The sequence below is a fragment of the Ailuropoda melanoleuca genome, chromosome 3 (assembly GCF_002007445.2).
Source record: "Ailuropoda melanoleuca isolate Jingjing chromosome 3, ASM200744v2, whole genome shotgun sequence".
In the NCBI taxonomy this organism is placed as follows: Eukaryota; Metazoa; Chordata; class Mammalia; order Carnivora; family Ursidae; genus Ailuropoda; species Ailuropoda melanoleuca.
The window spans coordinates 45,169,028-45,189,200 of NC_048220.1; the positions used below are offsets into that span (position 1 = coordinate 45,169,028).

At 40.0% G+C, this 20,173-nt stretch overlaps 1 protein-coding gene across 5 annotated transcripts in view; it reads left to right on the top strand.

The window, feature by feature from the left end:
* The window catches only part of MAST4 (microtubule associated serine/threonine kinase family member 4), a 546,144-nt gene that overhangs the window by 164,880 nt on the left and 361,091 nt on the right, over positions 1–20,173 (top strand). For all 5 annotated transcript variants that reach the window (XM_034656299.1, XM_034656301.1, XM_034656302.1 and 2 more), the window contains exon 3: positions 9,103–9,227. In XM_034656299.1, coding sequence (XP_034512190.1) covers positions 9,103–9,227 — 125 coding nt within the window. The remainder of the gene's footprint in view (positions 1–9,102; positions 9,228–20,173) is intronic.

The window sequence follows — 20,173 nt, forward strand, 5'->3', positions numbered from 1 at the left end:
ATCCCATAACGCCGGGATCACGCCCTGAGCTGAAGGCAGACGCTTAACCGCTGTGCCACTCAGGCGCCCCTTTTTGATAAGAAATTTAAATTCAGATAATCATCATCTGAATGGAGACATTTTGGTGGTGGAGGTGAAGCAGGGATTTGCAGGCTAGGGCTGGGTCTCATTACAGAATGGGAGGATTTGGTGGGTGTTGTGAGCACTTGTAATAATAGGAACACTGAAGTTTACCAAGCTCTCTTTCATGTACTAGTTCATTTGGTACTAACATCTTCCTGTGTTAGAGTTTCAGAGTGGTAATCTTAGTGGATGAGAAAAAATACTTCTTAAGGAGCAATTGAAGGGAAAAACAAAAGAAAGGAAAAAAGGACAAATACATTTCTAAGCGCAGATTCAGGTTGTTGGCATTTTTCCCCTCTTATCATAAAATGCCAAGGGCAACATGGTGGCCGTCTATGATTGAGGGTGAAGAGAGTACCTTTGAATCATGTTACTGTATTGCCCACAACTAAAGTTACTTTCGATGTAAAACTTCAGCTGTAGTTGATAGTGGCAGTGGCAGCCAGAGATGGTTTGTCTAAAGGCTTTGACTTCTGTATTGTAGACAGGAGTATGCTGTTATTTTTCCACAGTCCCAAACACTCTCATGGTGTGAAACTGGCCTTTCGCGACTCCCTGAAACCTCTGTCACATACCCAGTCTGGGGTCGGTACACTCGCACTTTCTGCTACCTACTCCGCTTGCTGCCAGCTTCCTTCTAAAGTGTCTCCTTAACTTTCTCACCAGGCCCTTGTGGTTCATATCGTTGCCTTGCCATCCTTTGTTAAATATAGAATGCTGGTGGTAGTTTTCAACACAGTGAGACTGCGCATCTCCATTGGGTTTGAGTCTTATAGCAGAACCGAGGTTTAGAGATGGCTGCATCATGCTGTTAGTTGGGTTCAGACCTTGGTGTCCGGATGGCGTCCCATACTTTGACTGCCAGCCTCTCAGAAGGCATGCACACCTTCTCCTTCAGCGTTCACTTCCCTTGTCAATTAGAGATCCCTGTATAGGGGGCAGTGGTGTCTTTAAGGACTTAGGGTCAAGGCTATGCTTTGGACTTTCCTTATGTGAGTAAACATACACTTTTTTTTTTTTTCCCTTTTAAGGCGAAAATAGCAGCTCCGTATAGGAGTCAGTGAACTTTGCTCTCTGGTCACAGGTCTGTTGGTTTCTCAAATAGTATTTATTTGTGCCATTAAGAAGAATGATTTAGCAGCATTTCCGATGCTGTCTAGGTATAGTTATTCTTTTGCAGTGGGACAAGAAATTGGAAGTCAGTCACCCGTGTGAGAGGGAAGATGGAAGGAGCCATGTCTCTGTGTTGTAGTAGCAGCTGAAGATGAATAAAGGGAGGCTGTAATTGCTGGGAGTCTGACAGTCGCTATGATGAGGAAGCCACTGTTCAGGAGTGAGCAGTGGAGCAGAGAAGAGGGACATCTTGAGGATGATGGAGGATACTTGAGACGGTGGCTGCTGACTCATACATTCTTCCTGGCTTCAGCCAGTGACTTCTCCTAGCCTTTAACCTTTCTCCATTTCTAAATTTGGGAGTGCGGTGGGAAAAACTCAGTTCCTCTGACTTGTCAGTGATTCGAACGGCTCAGTTATTTAAGTGTAATTTGCAAGAGCAGGTGCTGACGTGGTTTAGTGTGGATGCCTCCCAGACAGTAAAACAGAGTTGTTTTTTCTCAGGAAGGTGCATAGTTACAGCTAAGCAAGTGAAGGGGTGTGTGTGTGTGTGTGTGTGTGAAGATATACCTAACAAAATTCACCATTTTAACCATTTTTAAGTGTCTCAGTTCTACAGCATTAAGTACATTTACAATGTTGTGCAACTGTCACTGCCATCCATCTCTAGAACTCCATCATCTTCCCAAACTGAAACTCGGTACCCGAGAAACAGTAGGGCTCATCCCCTCTCTCCACAGCCCCCATATCCACGGTTACACATTCTGTCTCAGTGAAACTGACCATTCCACGAACCTCATATACGTGGAATCATACAATATTTGTCCTTCTGTGTCTGTCGTATTTTGTTTAGCATGTCTTCAAGGTTCATCCATGTTGTGGCAGGTGTCAGAATTTCACTCCCTTTTAAGGTGGACTCGTACCCCACTGTATGTGTATACCACATTCTGGTTATCTACTCCTCTCTCAGGGATGTTCGGTTTGTTTCCACCTTTTGGCTCTTGTGATTAATACTACGATGAACTTGGTATACACCTATCTGTTCAGGTCCCAGCTTTTAGTTCTTTTCTCTATATACCCAGAGGTGGGATTGAGCAAGGGAGGTTTTAGCAGGAAGCAGGGAGTGGGGGCAGGGGGTAAAATGGTGGGATGTCCCTCCTCCCGCTTCAGTCGTGGACGTGAACTTTCAGGGAGCTACTCTGAGAGCCTCAGGAGATGCTCCAGGTTGGCAGCAGGCTGGTAGCTGAAATGTAAAGATGAAGGACGAGGGAGATGAGTGCGTGGCCCCCTCTGCCTGCTCCTGGCACCCGCACGGTGATAGCTTCATAGCGTTCATAGTGTCGCCAGCCCTGTGACTCCTGTTGGGCCACGGCCACGCCCATTCTCCTTCCCTCCCTCCTGTGCTGTGGCTCCCCCTGTAGCTCCCTGGCCCCACCTCCCCAAAACCCTTGAGAGTAACACAGCTGTTCCCTCAACTTCCTTTTGTTCCTGGTTGGTGCCTTAGAGGGATAAACAGACTTTTTCAGAGTTTTATGTATAACTGAGCGCCAGAGCCATATCCAAAGACTGCTTTGTTCGTAGTTACTAGGTCTTATTTTCCCTTTGATGGCTTGTTTGTAGTCCAAGAGAAATAACCCAAAATGTAAGACTGTGGACTGCCTGCGAAATCTATGTTGCACTTCAGGTGATAAGGAACTTTTTTACTGGAAGCTTTTAAATCTACTCAGGTACCATATTCCCTGATGATAAAGTAGTTCTCCAGAGGCTATATTTAATTCTTTATATAGCCGTTCTGCTAAAATTATTGCTGACCTGGTATTTTCCTACTTCAGAGGGATACTTCATGCTTTGGGGGGCTTTGAAAGCATGTATTTCATTTTTGAAAGCTTGCATTTATGGAGGTCTTCTTGTTTCTTGGGATTCAGGATGGAAACAAAGGAAAACACACCCCATTAAAGAGACCATATGTAGCGTTCATAGAACCAAGGCACAATCCAGGTCTAGGCTCAGAAATCTACTTATTTTAATATATAATCTTAAAAGGCTGCATATCTTCCACTCTGTTAAGTAGAGGCCCTGTGACCAAAACAGTAACAATAACCAATATAAAAAGCCCATTCAGGTAACTCATTCCTCTATGGTTGAAGCCTGACAAGTTCTTACATCAGTCTGGTCAACGAATTTCAGCTTTAATATGGACCTCTATTTATTGCCTCTAAATGTCTAGTTATGTCAGTAGAATATATGTAATATATGCTATAATTAAGATATCAGAATTTTATAAATGTGTTTCCAAAGAGCATAGAGCTGATCACAGTTCCAGTTGTAACAGCAAGCTCAATTTGGTATTAAGATAAAGCAGCCAGATTGGTAGGCAAGCTCACCTCTCCTACAAGAAATTAGGAATGGTATTACCCATTAATTTCCACCCTGTGCAGCTGAATAATGCAGCTGACAGATGCTAATTTTCTTAAATTGTAGGCAGCAAATGATGCATGAATACAACAGCAACACACTTTTTAGAGGCTCTTGGTAGTCATCAGAAAGCGAATTTATATAAAGTTTGATGTAGTCACTACCAAGTATGGCATGATGTTAGTGCCTTCTAATGACTGCCTTAAATCCATCTGTTGTCCTCTTTTCCCTATTAACACTAATGGGGGTCTAGGCAGGAATAAAAACCTCCCATGTGTTGTGCTAACAGACCATTCAATTTATAACATTCATGTGATTCCTAAGGATAAGACTCATGCAAGAATAATGACATCTAAAATCTAACCAGTGACAGGATTATAAATATTTCATTGTATTATGTGTGTGTTTCCTAATTTAATTATTTTTCCAGTGGCTTAAAGAAAGTTTGTTTCTTGCTCCCTTTATCATATGTAGTCTCATGGATAGCTTTTTGTGTTTCTTACTTTTTTAAGCTGATGTTATTGAATGTCCACTGTATGATGTTTTTTCTTTTTGGATTTTAGGAACACCCTGTAAGTTTACCCCTATTTCACAGCTGAGGAAACCGAGACTTGGGGAAGTTCATGAATAAGTGATAGAATCACTTTTGGGGGGTCAGAGTTGGCACTCAGCAATTAGGCTGTAGAGTCAACCATAACATTACTGGCAACTTTGATTGTTTATGTCCTTTTGGGTTTGAAGACTGTATGAGGTAAATATATGAACTAAGTTGAAAAACCTAGTTCAAACTGAATTCCAAAATTGATCAATTATTGAACATCAAAATGTGTCCTTGGGGTTTGGGTCTGTTGACATAATAAAAGAATTGAAGCCTGACGGAGAGCCTCTTCTTGACCAAATTCTGGCCAATTTCCTCTGAGCCCTCCTTCTCAACCAGGCCTCAGACTTGGTCAGTGAAGACGCGAACAAACACGCATAGGTTCTAACAGCTCAAGGCAACCTTCTTAGCATGACCCTAGTCCTCTTAAAGTGCCTGCCTGAGAGAACTCGGGGCAGTCAAAATTTCTTCTGTTTGGGCCAACAACTAGGGTCTCTGCCTCCCAGACTCTGTGGGAGGGTAGAATGTGAATTGGCAGTTGCCAGCTGGCAGGCAGAGCTGGCCTGATTGCAGTTACACTGAATGACCCTGTGTCATTTTTCACTTCTGTTGACTCGACTGAGCGCCCACTGGCTCCCTGCCCTACTCCCTCATTCTCTTAGTAAAACACTCAGTTATTGTACAAACTGAAGGTGAGTTCAGTTCACACTGGACTCTTTTTTTCCTGTTGCAGTAGTTACTACTGATTAAAGTCTGCCCTTACCACTTACAGTGTCGTACTTGGTTTTCCTTTGATAAGGCACATATCTGGCCTTGCTACCAAGATGAGACTTAGACATGGTACAGTAACACATAAAGCGTATGGGATGGTGGTAGACAGGGTGACTTTGGAGGAGAGGATGCACAGGGGTCCTGTTAGCAGTGGTCTCTGCTTGCTTTTGAGTGCACTGTGAGAACTAATGAAACTAAAGTGTTCAAAGTGTGCTTCCGAGTGAATGGAGGGAAGGGAGGTGGTTCTGTTGCTTGTGCCCCTCCCCCAGTTCTTGTTCTGAGTCTGACCTCCCTTCTGAGGTGGGGCTGGATTCCCTGAGCAAGGATCCTAGCATATGAATTTCCTACACTGGGGATTTATTTGAGAACTGTTTCTGTTTCCATTCTGCTGTCCCACTGGCACAAAGGGAGTCTTTCCCAGTGTCCGCTGCCATGACTTTCATTCTGGGACTGTGGTAAGTGTCCTCGTGGTTCCTTTTGGCTCCCATTCTTCATGGAACCTTTCCTCTAGCTCCTTGCTGTCCTACCCAAACCCATTAGAAAGTTCCCACCATCAGCAGATCCCTTCCTGATGTGGCCTTATCTGTGGAAGGAATGTACTCCCAGCTAGTTGGCTGTATTAGATGATGGAGCACGTGTTTTGATAGGAATTGTTTAAAAGCAACATTATATAATAGCATATACAGAAATTAATAGAGAATACTTCACTACAACCCATATATCCACCAGCCAGCTTTAGCTAAGCTTAATAATTGACACATTCTTCAGATGTATTAATATTAAATTTATTAAAGCCACAAGTGAAAACTTAATTCTTTGAACTTTTAAGTTCAACTTATAGACCCCATTATTGCCTGCATATGATTTTTAAAACAATAAAATATTACAGCATTTTCCTCCCTAAGCCCATTCCCCATTTTCCCTGCCAGAGATAACTACAATTCTGAATTTGTTGTTTATCCTTTCCACAAAGAAATGCTAGCCTTTATTTTAATATTATTAAATATTTCTCTTTACTTAAGAGCACATTGCCCTGTTTTGTTCCTAGGGTGGACGTGGGGTTGACATTGACAGAATTAAAAAGTTCTCATGATAATGTGAGTAGTAATAGTGTATTGACTGTTGCCCATGTCCTAGGCTGAGTGTGTTAAGTGCATTATATCATTTAATTCATTCGGCTACCATTTCCCATCTTTTCAGCCATTTTCTCTCTTCCTCCCCTCCCCTCCCCCATGTATATCTATAAATCCACTTAGTAACTTACCCACTTAATAGCTGTATGCCCTCCCTGGGCACTATAGTGGAGGTAATATTACCTAATACACATTGGGTTGTTAAGATATTGGAAGTACCTGGCATATAGTAAGGATGTTTAGCTATTAGGCTATACTACAAATGAAATTTAAGAAAATAATCTGTTTAGTTTTATTCTTTCTGTTTATATTTGATCAAGGATTGTTTAACTGCATTTCAAGCAACATTTATTGAACACTTCCTAAGGGCCAGAAACTGTGCCTGGTACTAGGGATAAAGAAATAAATACCTATTTATTCACCTCAGGGGGGATTATAGGGAGATAGTCTAACAATTATTTTCTACTAAAAGAAAAAAAAAGGACTAATATGTAAAATTATTCAGTTAACTGAAATGTTTGCCCTCTAAATTTTTCCACTGCTACATTAAATTCTTCAACTGTTTTTTGTATGTACTCTTGGTTTTCTTTAAAATGAAGCATCTGGGGCAGAATAGTGGTGAGGCCAAAGTAGATTTTCTCCATCCTGTAAACCTTGACATCACATAGCCTCTGTATCCTCTCTCAGGCTTCTTTCTGAAATACGAACAAAGAAAATATAAAACACAAAATATAGGAAATGAAATAGAAGGGATCAGAAGAAAAAAAATCTATGGATTCCCATCACTGGAGGTTCGTATATTTTTAACAAATGATGTCCTTCAAAGACAGTGATTTCTATGTTAAATCATTTATTCATGTAATACTGATTGTAGTTTTCTTAAATGTAGTCTGTAGCTCTCCTGTCCTTCTTTATTAATGTCCTGCTTTTGGATCTAAAGGGGGCAGATTGCCCATAGCCCCTCTTAGTCCAGCTTTTAGTTCATGTTTTAAAATAAGGCAAGGAAAAAACAAATTCTGGACTTCAAATTCTGTAACCTTTCCTGCATAAAATAGGGCTGAATGTTTTTGAGGTGGTGACCAGAATCACAGAGGGTAATTATATTTGAATTTTCAGTAGTAGAGTTTATGCTTCAGTTAATTGGCATTGGCTATATGTGTTTTTTTGGAAAAGGTCATAATCTATTATGTGGGGTTGGGGGGAGCAGGTAACAAAAATCATTATAATTCCATTTTTGCAAGAAAATAGAGGTTACCGAAAGAAAGCCTGGTAGAAAATCACTGAAATGTTGATAGTGGTTTTCCTTGGTGTGATTATAGGTGACTTTTTCCCTTTATGTATGTGTTTACACTTCCTGCTTGTGAGTGAAAAGGAACAAAACCCAAGTGAAAAAAGATACTTACCATTTTTACTACTGTTATGGCTAAGTAGCTAACATTTACTCAGCACTTGACTTAGAAAATTCTTTAATCCCCCAACAATTTACACTGTCCCATTCTCCCCACTTTAGAGATGGAAAAATCAAGGCTGGGAAAGGTTGGCTAACTTCCTTCCCCATTTGTCACCAAGGCAAGATGAAGGTCTCAAAAGCAAATCTCAATTTCTCTAGAATCTATGCTTTCACTACATAATATAGGAAAAGAGCAATTTTGGCAAAATAAGTAATTGTTTGCTTTGCAATTAAAATACAAATTTCTGAAAGCACTGGGATGAAAGCATTACATGTCTTCCCATGGACAATGATGGGAGCTGTAGCTCACTCCTGTGCTCCGATAATGCTAGTGATTACCATGCACACTGCTAGTAAATCAGTTAATATATGGCAACAGTTATTACCTAGTGGGATATGCTCATTGCCTGAAGTAAGAGAGTGAGGCTCTTTTACAAGGAACAGATCTGGGGAAAATCCAGATGTTGCTTCTGCTACAGGTCACATAGTCACACAAGCGGCAATCCCCTCATGTTTCTGAGAGGAATGTGGCTGGATCCCCACCCTGCCCCCCCACAACCTTGAATGGGGTTCTGTGGGTTGCCTGCCATCTTTTCTCTTTGCCAATGTGTTTTCTGGGGGAAAGAAGCGCCTACTTGTTCTTTAATCATTCATGGGATACTTAATGAGCACCTACTATGGCCAGTCATTATGCTAGTGTTAGTGTGAAACACATAAAAATCAAACATGTTTTCTACTTTCACTGAGCTCCACTACTGCATAAATATTCATGTCCATCCTAACTCCCTGAAGTCAAGGAACCTTATTTCCTGTGTGTTGGAAACTAGTTTAGTCCTTGTAGTGAGGGAGTAATGTAATGCGAATTGCGTCACCTGTTTGACTGTTAAAGGCATACACATGTAGTAGAGTTCAAGGTTGATGTAAATTGCTCAGTGAACCTAGTCTGACACTGATGTCCTGACGTATGTGAATGGATACCACGTGTGTCCTGTGGACATGGTTGGATGACCACCAGTTCTTCAGAGAGCGAAGCTTTGAGAATGAGGCCCCAGCCCTATTTCACCTTGACAGAATTCTTGTTGTTCTTTTGTTGGTCATGATCTCTACTTTGTCAACTCTTTTCCAGTTGATCTTGAGATCATTTTTCATATTAGATATTTCAGTAGTCCATTTGTAAGTGCACGTTTACTTCTTTGATGCTGAGGATGCTTTGTGTATTTTTATGTATCCTCTGCAAGTTCCTGTGGAATAGGCAGTAGTATTTTACCCTGCCCTTGCTGAAAGCTGCCGATCCTTGGGTTTATGTGGGAAATCAGGGTCAGAACTTGGGACTGGATCCCCTGACGTAAGTAAAACAATATTCCTCTGGTTGCGATGAATAAATGTAAGGAGTATGACAGAAGCAGTATAGAAGGATGGCCAAGAAGGGACTTGCCATTGTCACAGAAGTGCCGATGTTCTGCCTGCCACTTACACTGTCTTCTCTTTCACCCCAACAGGGAGGTACCTTCTTCCAAACCCTGTGGCAGGGCAGGCCTGGCCAGCCTCCGCGGAGACGTCCAACCTCGTGCGCATGCGCAACCAGGCCCTGGGCCAGTCGGCACCCTTGCTCACCGCCAGCCTGGTGAGTGTCCGCTGCCCGTGTCCGCGGTGCCTCGATGCGGTTTCATCTCCCCACCACCCTAGGGACTATTTTAACTTTATTGAGTTTAACTAGGTTTGAACTTAACCATATTTAACATGAAGCAATGTGAAATTTTTTGCGTCGAGTGTGCTAATTTTTTTCCAAGTTCCCTCTCCACGCCCCTGACCTAATCTGTAGTGTTTCTTTCCCCTTGACTGTCTCCTCTCTTCCCTTGCAAGAAATGAAAATATCTCTGAGCTTTATTTCTTAAATACTATATTTGAAAATAATTTCAGACTTACAAGAAAGTTGGAAGAATATGAAAAATATGTAGAACATTGTTGATCCTTACCTTGATCCAGCTATTAATTTCTTGACAAAGTTGCTTTTTCTCTCTCCTTGGATCTATGCTGAGGTAGATATACACATATGTGTGTATATACATATTTATGTACACACACTGAGATAATTGCTTGAACTTTGAGAGTAAGCTGTGTCTTTCATGGTCTTTTGTTTTCACAGTTATAAACGTTGGTAAATTTATGGTGACTACAAGCCTTTTATCTACTCTGTGTTCTGGATTTCATTTTTATCAATTGGCTCAATCGTGTCCTGTATAGCATTTCTCCTCCAGTGTAGGATTCAGTCTAGGGTCATATTTGGCATGTAATTGTCGTATCTATTTCGTCTCTATTAATCTGGAATGTTTCTACAGCCTTCCTTTGCCTTTTATGACATAGACATTTTTGAAGACTTCCTCCCCCTCCCAATTTTAAAGAATGAAATGGAATGCCTGATGTGTCTGATGTTTCCTCCTGGTGAGGTTCACATTTTGCACTGCGGGCCGGAATAGGAAATGGGTGGTGATGTGTCCTTTCAGGGCTTGCCTTCTGCAGTCCCATGATGTCCATCTGCCCCTCATTGTGGTGTTAAACGGCCCCTCCCAGTGGGAGGGTGGAGTTGATATCTCCACTGGAGTTATTAGACTTTTAATCTTGTGATCAGTAAGCATTCTGTGGGAAGATAAATTTCAGGCCTTGTGAAAATATTTCTTTTCGTCAAAAATTTCCCCTAGATTGCTTATCCATTGGTGATTCTTGTCTGGACCCTTCTTTTTTGTGGTAATTGAAACTGGTCATTATTCCCACCTCAGGACTCTCTCCACATTTACTGGTTGGCATATGGCATCCATGTTTGTGTATTTGTTCGCAGCTTGGCCTCCTGCATTCTTTGTTCACTTTTTCCAGTGTTGATCTTGATTTCCAGCCACGACACTTCCTAGAATTTGTTTTGTCCTGGGCCTGTTACTTCTCTCCTTTAACCTCTGGCACAGCCTTAAAGTCTCTACAAGTATTTTTGGTGGTAGGGTTATATGTTTTGGGAATAGATTTTTAAATATCTTTTACTGATGGACATGCAGATGATCTATTAGTGCCTTATATGCCTTATAATTTTATGCATTAGTAATAAATTAAGTTGGATATTTGAGAATCATTCAGTAATGCAGAGAGATTTGATTTAGGTCAGGACTCTAGCCTTACTTTTGCCACTAGATAGCTGTTTAAAGTTGGGCAGATCACTTAGTTTCTCCTATTTAATCAACTCAGCTGCACCTGCGAGATGAAAAGAGATGTTTAAGCACTCTTTGGAAATCAACTTTGGAATCCCCTCATTCTACTTCTGGAATAATGAAGATTGTGAAGGTAGTGAATAATTATCCCTAAAAAAGTTTCAGAGTATTTTATGACTTCAAAATTGACTATGGTCTTTCAACCAAAGTTTGTCTTTTTCCTCTCATGAAAATTTTAGGACTTTTTTTTTAAAGGTACAGTTAAAATGATGGTAGTTACCATTTGCCATCATCCCATCCCCAAGTTCAATGTTACTTTTTCTTCTCGGGGAATTTTATTAAAAGCTTATTTTACTGAAAGCATTTATTTTTTAAGGGAAGAGGGAAATGCCTTACAATTAGTGATTTTTTTTTTTTTAACAGAAGTGCTTTTTGGGTCACTGCAAAATTACTCTTAACACTCAGATAGTAATCCTGTATGTTGATTGCCAAGTAAATGATTCTGATTAAAACAGTACTGTTAAAAGGAATATATCTTATCTAATACTGGTAGTCCTATACTCAGAAACAGAAATTGATTAATTCATTGGTAAAACACATGTCAGGTGACCTAAGATACTTGGGAATAAGATAAAAAGATAAAGAGAACTATTAATAGAAAACAGGAAAGAGTACTCCTCAAAACAGGTCTGGTAAAATTCTTACCGAAGAGTCGTTTAATTATTAGCTTATCAGTCCTGTGAGTTTTTATACTGTTTGCTTGAAATTAAAACTAGAGAAAGTGCTAAAATCCCATAGGCAGCAAACTTAACATAGTACCTGGCACATAACAAGTCTCAAATGTTAGCGGTATTACTACTTCTGTTAGTAACATATTATGGGTAAGCTTGACTACAGAAGCCAGACTGCAGTTAACCATTCACTGGACAGTGAGGGTTTCACTCATCATGTCTTTCCCTCAGAGACTCCTTACTTCCTTATGGTTGTCGAAGGAAAACTATTTGCAGACTGTTTGACGGAGTCCTCTCCCTCTGCCCCCCGCCCCATTCTGTTCTAGTAAAAGCAGTAGCAGCTGGAGGAGAGCTGCCAGGCAGGGCACCATCTTGATTTCCTCACTGTTCTGCTATCTGCCCAGCTTTCTGGGCCGTTATCACTTATTTCAGTATGTCGCTCAGTGCAGATGAATGACTTTTTCCTGCTTTTGGCACCTTTTGCAGACCATTAATCTGTTTCATAGTTCTTGGATTGGATTACATCTAAATTATCTTACTGATTACAATTAACTACCTCTATAGTGATAGAGAAGGATGGATGAGAGATGAAAATGTCTACTTATTAGAACTTTTCCTTTTCTTTCTTTTCCTTCTAAACAAGTGATGTGTCACATGGTGCCCTGAACCACAGAAAGTGCTTCACTCTGACCCTCTCGCCAGGCCACTAGTCTCAACCCATTGCCCCTGTCTTAGAGCTCTAAGTCACTCTTCCTCCTGACTGTGTTTGTCATGGTGCATATTTGTTGTAGTTGTTTGGGTTGGTGCTTTATATCCCCTGCTAGACTGCAAGCTCCTTGAGGGCAGAATTCCTGTCTGCTCTGACTTCGTACTCCTCACTGCTCCTGGCACAACTCCTTGCACATAGGAGGTGTTCAATAAATATTGTTGATGGAACGAATAATTATTCCTACAAAGTGACAGATGACTCTAGTTGCAAGGCAAGAGTGATGATGTGATTCTCTGTGCTGTAATGGGTGGCCTAATAAGGCTATCCATCTAAAACCTCTTTGTTTTTGTTTTGTGTGCTTCTTAAATTCGTGATTAGGCCGTGTAATGTGCCAAATCTCATGTAGTTCCACATCGGCCGCTCAAAAAAAATACGGTGACAAAGTAGTGAAGAGTGGATCACTGTCCACATTCTAGGAAATTTGATTAATATGCTTGTAAGGAGTCAGTTGATTTAAATGTTCAGTTGGCTCATTGAAGAAGTAAGTTGAAGCACTGTGTGTCTTCATGTATGGAAAAATCGGAAAAACAGGAATCAAAATGTCCAAATGACAGCATTACAGTTGATAAAACAGAATTTCCTGTTCAACACACCAACAAACATTTCAGAAAAGTACAGACTCTCAACCTGAGAGGTAATTCATATGTTAGTAAGATATAAATGAAGGCCCGTGGTTTGGTAGGTACGAATTTTAGTAAATGCATGACCTATAGTGATTTAAATGCCATAGGCAAGCTTGAGGGTAATGCTAACTACCTTCTCAAGGAGGAGATTAATTCCTAGCCTGAAGTATCTAGTTTTCCTTGGCAATGCTAAATGTAGTTGTGCTCCCTCTCCCAGACACATTGGGCATTTCAGATAAATGGCATGTTGCCAATTCATCCTAAGTAGCCTGGTAGCTGGCAGAATCCATGCTCAGCCAGTGTCCGCCTGCTGGGACACCAGCCGGGAGTGCTGATGAAGTGTCAGATGTATACTTCATATACATTAATCTGAAGAGGGGAAAAACTCATTTCTCCATTTGCTTCTTCCATCTTTCTGTCCCTCCCCGCACACATGGGTAGTTTATCAAAGAAGTCAGAGTTGTCAGGAGCAGGGGGATTTATACAGATGCTGCTTTCTGGCAAGAAAGATGGAAATTTCAAGAGACAAAAGCAGGACCAGTGGTAACTTATTTTTCTGTAGGAAAATAAGGTTGTAAGCCTTGATGATTAAAGTTTAAAAATAGTATATGTGGCCATCATATGAAATCCTCACTTGTTTTGTACTTTGGAGTAATGGATAGATGGCAGAAACACAGTGAAAACTAGTTTACAGTGTTTTTCTCCAATTTTCTCTTTGGTTTGAATCGTGAGCTTTGTCTGCTTGGTGTGTGTGAACCTCCCCATATCACATTTTTTTCTTGTTGAGGTCTTTCTTGACCATCTTGTTTGAAACTGCTCCCCACACTGCAGGCCATACACCCTGCTTTTCTCCATAGCTGTATCCCCTTTCAGTATACCACACAATTTAGTTTATTACTTTATTACGTGTCTGTTAACCACTCTAGTGAAAAATTGTTGATAGTAGAGAGATTTTCCCTGTTTTCTCAGCTGTCTTCCCAGGGCCTAGACTAGTGCTGACACATAGTAGGTGCCCACTGAAGAGTTGATGAATGCATGAACAAATGTTTTTCCTATCTGTACATTTTTAGATTCCTAGAATGGACCCTTGTTTATCTGTGTTTCCTTATTTTTATTTTATTTTATTTTATTTTATTTATTTTTTAAAGATTTTATTTATTTATTTGACAAAGATAGAGACAGCCAGCGAGAGAGGGAACACAAGCAGGGGGAGTGGGAGAGGAAGAAGCAGGCTTCCAGCGGAGGAGTCTGATGTGGGGCTCGATCCCAGAACAGCAGGATCATGCTCTGAGCTGAAGGCAGATGCTTAACGACTGAGCCACCCAGGCCCCCCTGTGTTTCCTTATTTTTAATCTGTAGTTAACATTTTAGGTTTAGCCTAATCAAGAAGCTAATCTTCAAGCCAGAGAGCAATTCACTATGGAAACTATATTCAAGAGTTAAACTACAGGGGTTAAGTTGAAAAAAGGGAATTGGGGGTGGGGAGCAAAGTGGTTAAGAGATCAGGTCCACTCTCTAGCACTTACTAGCTGTGTAGCCTTGGTTTATTCATCTGTGAAGAGGGGTAATGGTTGTAGTAACCTCGTAAGGTTATTGTGAGGATCACATGAACCAACTCATGGGCAGTCCTTTGCCCGTGCCTGTTACCTAGGAAACGCTGGTGTTGACGTACTTGATGTTTATCAGAACACTGTTTCCTTGGGGTTGTCAGGCTTAGTGGAGATGGTATGATTAGAAGGGAGGGAAATGAGCCCTTTCTCTTGGATCACCTGCTAAGAGCAGTAGTGTAACCTTTTTGTCCTTCCTGTGTGGTGGCGAACCAGCTTGTTTCTTGCTTTCTTATTTTGACTCAATATTCACCAACCTGGCACACTGGAAGATACTTTCTAGATTAGCTAATATTGTTGAAGGGGGGAAGTGCTTTCAAATAATGTTTCTCAACTTTAAATATTAGGTTCAGTGGTGTAATTTCATGTTTCTTCAATGGCCCTCTTTTGACATAGTATCCATTTCTTTTAATGAAAAAATTATGTTTCATGATGCACTATAAATATTAAGACCAAACTATTTAAACTGTAAGATATTCAAAGAGCCTTGATGAATATTCATCTTTTCCATTTGCACAAATGCATTATGAAGAGTCAGGGAAAATTCACTAAACGTATGCAAAAGTGCATTTTTCCTTTTTAATTCATTCAGAATGCACTGGCATCATGTCAGCATTTATTTAGGGTACAGACTTTATTTGCAGTCATTTAATATTATATCAATACTTCATTAGCCTTATAGCTCAAAAACAAAAACCTGAGCTGAAGTCCAATTAGTTAACTCTGGGAGAGTATCTGTTAAATATTGATGTAGGAACAATTTGAATGCCCTTGGATAAATTGCCTAACAAAAGTTGTAGACTACAACTATGAGTTCGCATTCTCTTTAGCCGTTGTGACTCAATTTAAAGACTGCATCATATTTCAGTGTGTGGATTTCTCAAAATCTCTCCCTTTAGGTTATTTCCAAATTTTTCTTATTGTAGATAATGCTGATGAGCGGGCTTTTAATAACTCCTTGTTCACCTCTAATTATGTTTTCAGGGTAACCTCGTGGAGTGGAATCACCATGGCAAAGGATATGAGCACTATGGAAGTTCTCTGTACTTCTGCTAAATACTGTTTCTATGGATGCTGTTCAGATTTATACATTCCTATATTGAGAAAGTGCATCTCACTATGCTGTGGCCAGTAGTCAATACTGTCTTAAAAAAAAACAACCCAGCTTTGCTAGGTTATTACGTGAAATCATTACTCTTTTAAATTTGTTAGATTTTTAGTGAAGTTGATAAGGTTATTGGACGTGTTGAACTCTTACATCTAAACCTCTGGATAAAGCAAATAGGAAGTTAGGGTTATCCATGCTTCTTCCCACAACTTCTTCCTTCCATTCCTGAAATCAGCTCCCCATACCAACTGTTGGTAACCTGTGTTGCTCTTGGGATATAAGAACTCCTGAGTGTGATTACAGTGTATGTAGCTGAAGGCATTATTCCATAGTTCAGAATTTTTTTCATCTGGAAAGTAGTAATCTCAATTGTGAAATAGTGCCTTCAGCTGTGGACATTATAATCAGAGTCTCAAGAGTGCTTGCACTCCAGGAGTAATACATCTCCTAGTTATTACCCTCTGAGCTAGGTTCTGTTTATAGTGAAGGGATGAATTTTCATAACTCAGTGCTGAAATAGCCATAGGGAGCCCTGAGCAGATTATTATAGGTCAGGCCTAATCCATGAAGATAAATCTCATTATAGGCTCACCTGGGCCCATCCACAGAGTAGCTGGTTTAACATGAGTCTGTAAATCAAAGATCAGATTAAAGTCAAACTATAAAATCCTTGTCATCATCCCAACTACTGCCTCTGCGAAGAGATATTCTAAATGTGCCTCCTTACTCTAAACATGCTTGGGTGCCATGAGAATAATTAGCAGAAAAGCATATGTTGAGCTCATTGTGATTCAGTCTATTAACGAATGAAAAACTACTTATTTGGCAGGTGAGGGGGGGGGATTTTTTTCTAAAATGAAATTGCAACCAGAAGTAGTCACTGAAAACTTCCCCTCTCAGTTTTCTCTTCTTGTCATTTGCAAAGGTTAAAGACTAGTCTTTACCTTCTGTTTTGTCCTTCCTGGGAAGGATGGGGTGCCTGCTAAAGTTTCTTTCTGTGTGGGGGTGCCTAGACAGACTGGTCAAGTAGGGACCGGATGTCATCAAAGGCATTGGAGTGTCAGTGAATGAATGGTGACCATAAATATCTTGGGGATTTAAAGAGTAGAAATGCGTGCCTTGTTTTAATTACTTATCATCATAGAGAGATTTAAAGCAGTATTATAGCAGTAATACCATATATTTGTATATATATATTAGTGCATGTGTATATTAAAGCTTAGGTTTCATTTATTGCCCTCTTACCCAGCCGGTATCCCTGTTTAGGAGCTGCTGGTCAACCTGTTCACCAAGCATTATGAGATGATCCAGGGAATGCCAAGTTCTAGAATCTCAGCTGTCTGATTCCCCACTATATTTTTTAGCACCAAGGGCACTCCCTGATAAGTATTTAGTACTTAGGTAATGGTTGTTTGGTATTAAATGTTTAGGAGGTCTTAATTAAAAGAACCTTGAGTTTCTGAGGCTCCTGTCATTCTGCTTCCTGGAGCCCAGACTAGTTGAATTGCTAGGCTCTGAGTGATTTGATTGACCTTTGTGTCTGGGGAGGTGATCAACATAAAGGTGGTAAAGCAGTTTTGGCTGCCATCATGGCAGTGTCCCTTGGTGCACTGGTGGACAGGTTTCCCTGTCGTAGACTCCTCGTCTGACACATCTTGTCCTTTTGCTTCCCTGGTAAAACATGAGCACTTAATTATTTGCTCTCTCATTGTCAAAGGGATTCTGCAAGCCTGGTGGAAAAACCAACAGACTCATAGTAATTAGACAGTGGTTTGTGGGAAGGTGGGAGTGGGGATGGAACATTTCCTTTCTTGGGAAAAAAAATGAAAAATTATTTTACTTATTAGGCATCTTAGGAAACTTTTGGTTTTTGTGGTTCTGGAAAAGCCTGCATGTTTTGATACTTTTCCTAGTGTATTTTTCTAGATATACTTTCATGGTTAGTGGAATGAGTAGTATTGGTGAAAGTATATTTATTTCATTGGCACCTGAAGTATCAATCTAGCATTAGACTCTGAATCTGTGTATATTTCATTAAATTTATTTATCAGGTAATTGACTATTAATGGAGTTCTTATTGTACAATTCATATTAAAACCTATAAAAAGCTTCTGCACAGCCAAGGAAACAGTCAAAAAAACTAAGAGACAGCCCACGGAATGGGAGAATATATTTGCAAATGACACTACAGATAAAAGACTGGTATCCAAGATCTACAAAGAACTTCTCAAACTCAATACACGAGAAACAAATAAACAAATCAAAAAATGGGCAGAAGATATGAACAGACACTTTTCCAATGAAGACATACAAATGGCTAACAGACACATGAAAAAATGTTCAGAATCATTGGCCATCAGGGAAATTCAAATCAAAACCACACTGAGATACCACCTTACACCAGTTAGAATGGCAAAAATTGACAGGGCAAGAAACAACAATTGCTGGAGAGGATGTGGAGAAAGGGGATCCCTCCTACATTGTTGGTGGGAATGCAAGTTGGTACAGCCACTCTGGAAAACAGTGTGGAGGTCCCTTAAAAAGTTAAAAATTGAGCTACCCTATGACCCAGCCATTGCACTACTGGGTATTTACCCCAAAGATACAGATATAGTGAAGAGAAGGGCCGTATGCACCCCAATGTTCATAGCAGCATTGTCCACAATAGCTAAATCGTGGAAGGAGCCGAGATGCCCTTCAACAGATGACTGGATTAAGAAGTTGTGGTCCATATATACAATGGAATATTACTCAGCTATCAGAAAGAATGAGTTCTCAACATTTGCTGCAACATGGACGGCACTGGAGGAGATAATGCTAAGTGAAATAAGTCAAGCAGAGAAAGACAATTGTCATATGATTTCTCTCATCTATGGAACATAAGAACTAGGATGATCGGTAGGGGAAGAAAGGGATAAAGAAAGGGGGGTAATCAGAAGGAGGAATGAAGCATGAGAGACTATGGACTATGAGAAACAAACTGAGGGCCTCAGAGGGGAGGGGGGCGGGGGAATGGGATAGACTGGGGATGGGTAGTAAGGAGGGCACGTATTGCATGGTGCACTGGGTGTTATACGCAACTAATGAATCATCGAACTTTACATCGGAAACCGGGGATGTACTGTATGGTGACTAACATAATATAATAAAAAAACATTTAAAAAAAAACCTATATGAAAAAAAAATAGAAGGAGGAAAGCTTCCAAACACATTCTACGAGGCCAACATTACCCTGATACCAAGCCAGGCAAAGACACCCCAGAAAAAGAAAACTGTGGGCCAATATCCCTGATGAACATAGACATAAAAACCCTCAAAAAAAGAGCAAACCACATTTAGCAATACATTTAAAGGAGTAATTCCTGGGATGCAAGGGTGGTTGAATATTCGCAAATCAATCACCATGATACATCACATCAACAAAACAAAGGATAAAGTTTATATGATCATCTCAATAGATGCAGAAAAAGCATTTGACACAATTCAACGTCTCCTGATAATAAAAAAAAAAAAAACTTCTAACAAAGTGGGTTTAGAGGGACTATGCTTCAACATAATAAAGGCCATATATGAAAAACCCACAGTTACATCATACGCAATGGTGAAAAACTTGAGAGCTTTTCCTACTGGGCAAGAACAAGATAAGGAGTCTGCTCCCACCACTTTTATTCAACAAAGTACTGGAAGTCCTAGCTACAACAACCAGACAGGGAAAAGAAATGAGGCATCCATATTGCTAAGGAAAAAGTTAAACTGTCACTATCTGTAGATGGCATGATATTATACATAGAAAACTCTAAAGATTCCACCAAGAAACTGTTAGAAGAAGTAAATGAATTCAGTAAAGTTGCAGGATATAAAATTAATACCCAGATGTTGGCAGCATTTTTATATCCTAATGTAGCAGAAAGGGGAATTAAGAAAACAGTATCATTCACAGCTGCACCAAGAAGACCAAAATACTTAGTAATAAATGTAACCAAAGAGGTAAAAACTATAAAACATTGATGGAAGAAATTTAAGACAACATAAACAAATGGAAAACTGTTTCATGGATGCTAAGAATTAATATTGTTAAAATGTTCGTACTCCCCAAAACAATCTACAGATTCAATGCAATCCCTATCAAAATACCAACAGCTTTTTTTTTTTTTACAGAACTATAACAAATTATACTAACATCTCTATGAACAGCAAAACACCCAAATAACCAAAGCAATCTTGAGAAGGAAGAACAAAGCTGGAGGTGTAACAATTCCAGACTTCAAGATACATTACAAAACTGTAGTAATCAAAATAGTATGGTACTAGCACACATGTGGAACACATGAATAAATGGAACAGACTACAGAGCCCAGAAGTAAACCCATGCTTCTTTGGTCAGTCAATCTAAGACAAAAGTGGCAAGAATATACAATGGGGAAAAAACGGTCTCTTCAGCAAATGGTGCTGGGAAAACTGGAAAGCTTCATGCCAAAGAATGAAACTGGGTCACTTTCTTACACCATACACAAACATAAACGCAAAGTGGATTAAAG